General features: G+C 54.6%; 1 protein-coding gene across 1 annotated transcript; it reads right to left on the reverse strand.

The window, feature by feature from the left end:
* Nucleotides 1-1,451: 1,451 nt before the first annotated feature.
* On the reverse strand, nt 1,452-3,633 carry Z520_06510 (uncharacterized protein; the record flags this gene model as incomplete). The annotated part of the gene is made up of 3 exons (XM_016777010.1): nt 1,452-3,208; nt 3,269-3,475; nt 3,543-3,633. 3 exons carry the CDS (start codon nt 3,631-3,633, stop codon nt 1,452-1,454), a joined length of 2,055 nt encoding a protein of 684 aa, XP_016631855.1.

Here is a 3,633-nt window from a genome sequence, read left to right on the forward strand (position 1 = left end):
CTGGGCGGGTAGATGGGGGTGCCTTGTTCCGGACCTTTTGATTCTGCCGTAGATTGGTCTGGGCGGGTAGATGGGGGTGCCTTGTTCCGGACCTTCTGCTTCTGCCGTAGATTGGTCACGGCGGGTTTTCTTCCGTCGACGCTCTCGGCGGGACTTCTGTTTTCGCGTCTGGAATCTCCTCCATAATTCTCTTGCTCTCCCTTTTTCGCAATGCTAGCTACCCAGCCACCCAGCCAGCCAGACAGTGAAAGGACCCTCCTTTCCCGCGCCTCATCCATCCTTGCATCCACTTTGTCCTTCCTCACCAGCACGAGCACCAGCACGAGCACCAGCACGAGCACCAGCACGAGCACCAGCACGAGCACCAGCACCTGCCTTCTTCAAATCGAACTCCAATTTCCGCCCGTGTCCACGCCCCGGACCCCTTCTCCCCCAGATAAAAAGCACACACCCAAACTCCTTTCGAGGGGAAAACAACCCTCCCCGAAGCTTCCGAAAGAGGCGAACAAGGAGACTCGTCGGATAATAAGATTCAGTGGAGAGGCTTTAGCGACTCCACGAAACGGGTGGGGGGTATCATAAAGCCAGCAAGTAAATAACTATAGTTAGGGTTTAAAGAATGAAAAGAAAGACATCCCCCCCTTCTCTCCCGCCAAAAGAGAAATCACACAAACAAAACGCAAAACTTAAGGATTCTGTGAGGGTGATGTTGATGTTGATGTGATACGATAAGGTATCCTGAGGTATTCTGGCCGTTAGATCTGTTGTTTGGGTATTGTTTTCCCGCCCTGTCCACCTCGTGTACATACATATAATATGCAACTCCAAGCAAAAGGGGGAATTTGGGAGGGATAAAAGGTACCTCTGCGCCCCTGCGCCACTCGCCGCCCGTGTATCCATTCACGATGGAGCCAGAGAACCCGCCAGGAATCCAGGGTGCTCTTTCTTCTTCTTCTTGGAAAAACGCCGCTTTGACATACTCGTCGTCGTCGATAGTAGTCCGAGGAAAAATGCAAAATAATAACTTTTGGTAGAGTCGGCCGGTTTTGCCCCAGACCAGGATGCAGAAATATGGGAGTGTAATATTAATCCTTTGCCAGAAAAGATTAGATGGGAGATTCGTCGATACTCTTTCCCCTTTCCCCGAAATGACCGGGAGCGGGGATTCGTCGTCGTTATAGTAATAAATGAGTGGAAGAAATTAGTTGTCACTTCATAAAGGACAATTAACGTCGGCGTTTCTTTTTGTTCGGGTGAAATGAATGTGGTTGCACTGGTACGAGGACCCCGTCTCTCCGTTTCGCCCGTGTCCAGGAGTATGTATTGGCATCTCGGCAGAGGGGCCAGGCCATCGAGACCGAGCAAGGCCTCTGCACCATCAAGAGCTGCACGCAGTACTCTCTGTCAATGGACTTTGGGGGAGGGAAATGGAAAAGGAGAGAAAGGGCCGCTCATATCAGAAGAAAATCCCATTTGTTTTGCTGCATCACGTCCCGCCAGTGGACGTTCTGGGTCCTCGGTACTGCTGTTGTCGTTGTCGTCGAAGAAGAAGTGGCTCCTGCTGGGTTTCCGGCTCCGATGGCGGCGGCGGCGGCGGCAATGGGCGTCGAGATCGATCCTCCAGGGCTTCCGGCCGTTACGGGGGTGGCTTCACAAACTCCGGCAGAGACCACCACGTCGTCGTTGCGCCTCCAGACCTCGTGCAAGAGGCGCACCATGCGTCCAAAAGATCCGTGGTCGGCGGCTTCGCCGAGTGATTCGCACCGCTCCGAGAGGACGCGGCGGAACGGAGAGGCCGGGATCGAGTTGGCGCCGCAAATGAGCATGGGCCAGACGAGACATCGGTCAAAGCCATTGGGGCCCGATGGTATGAACTGGAGCAGGTCGGCCATCTGCGAGACCAGGTTGACGGTCGCGGTCTGGTAGCGGTTGTGCTCCGGGACGAGCGAACAGAGGTAGACGCGGGCGGCCTTGCGGAAGATGGCTGTGATATTTTTGGTCAGCTGCTTCGGTCGCAACACGCCGGCCCTGTTGAAAGGGACCTGCAGAGGCTCCTGCGGCTCGATCGAGTCCAGCGTCCCCGCCAACGAGGTGATGTGGCTACACATTCCGATGTCGTCCAGTTTGCCCTCGACCTTGAGCGAGTCGAGACACGCCACCTCCGACAGAAGGTACATGACGTAGTCGTTGCAGCCCATTAATCTCTCAAGTCCCGTCGACGCGCCCGCGAAGAACATGTTCCGGTAGGTGTGCGAAAATCGCGGGGCCTTGCCGAGCATCGTCGCACCGAGTATGTCGATCCATGCTGTCAGACTCATGTTGAACGGCGGATAACCTCCTGTCGTGGCATTGCTCTCCAAGTTCTGCGGGAGGTTGAGCTTCTGCACGATGTCCGCTGCAGCCTGGAAGTGCTGGTGCCAGGGAATCAGCTCCTTCTCAAGCTCCAGAGCCGAGCCGACACAGCCTTGCATCGAAATCATTCCGAGCAGGGCATCGAGCATCTCGCTGTGCTGGCTATCACTATTGAGGGCCTCGACCACGATCGTCACGAATGCAAGCTTGTGGCGCATCGCATCGTCGTCCGCAGTGTTGCTCAGAAATTGCCTGTTGCCCTTCATGTGGGTAGCTGCAGCCAGAAGACAGGAATGCAGATATGCCTTGTTGTTTTCGAGCGAAGGCAATATCACATTTGAGCGAACCGATCCGTGTTGGTAGGCCTCCTGGACGGGGAACAGCAGCGGCAGCACGTTTTGGAGCAAGTGTTCGAACAGTGGTTGGTCGCACTCCTCGAGTTGGACCAGGGAGCATTGCGGTTCGAATTGATGTGCAATATGGGGCAGGTCAAGGTTGTTGAAATCGAAATCACCCTCGGTCCAAGAGTCCTGTCGGCTCTCGAAGATGTCTTGCTGTACCCAGTCGTCTCCAGTGTACGATGGCAAAGTCGCATGAGCAGGCGGGGGGTAGAAGGTGCTGAAGGTTGATATCGACGAGTCGCGACGAGTAAGTTCGTCGTTGACATAGGTGTGGCGCTCCGTCTTGACATCCACTTCCCAGGGGATCGTTTGCCCATACGGGTCGGGAGGCATGTAGATATTGGGGCCATACGGGTCAAAGAGGCCTGGAGTGGTCGCAAAGGACGGGTCGAAGGTAGTGTCGTATTCGTCTTGTGAGTCCTCCGAGTAGGATTGTGCGCCATTGTTCAGAGCATCTGTGCATGGATTAGCTAGGGCTGCGAAAACGTGCTCCATAGGTTCGGGGTATGATATACATTGACTTTGAGTACTCGAATTCTTCTCACTTGTCTTTGTTCTTTTGATGATGGTCTTGATGTGCTCTTTCTGCTTCCTCCGAGTCTCATTGTTGCTCCACCAATGGGGTCGCTTGTATTCGCAGTCAAGGCCCAAGTGTCTACATGCCTTGCATTTGGGCTTCCCTTCGTCACACTTCTTGCGCCGCAGACGACATGTGAAGCAGCCTGAAATCAAGTCTTAGTATTCAGCCTTACCCAAAGGGTGACTTTTGCGGTCTGTGACAAGGCTCACCTGATCTCGACCGTCGGTGCATCTTGGATGATTTGGTGGAGGGCGAGTCCTTCGTCGCGGGGGCAGCTTTCTTCTCGTTTCCAGAGGCCAT

Source organism: Fonsecaea multimorphosa, assembly GCF_000836435.1.
Source record: "Fonsecaea multimorphosa CBS 102226 unplaced genomic scaffold supercont1.12, whole genome shotgun sequence".
NCBI classification, from domain to species: Eukaryota; Fungi; Ascomycota; class Eurotiomycetes; order Chaetothyriales; family Herpotrichiellaceae; genus Fonsecaea; species Fonsecaea multimorphosa.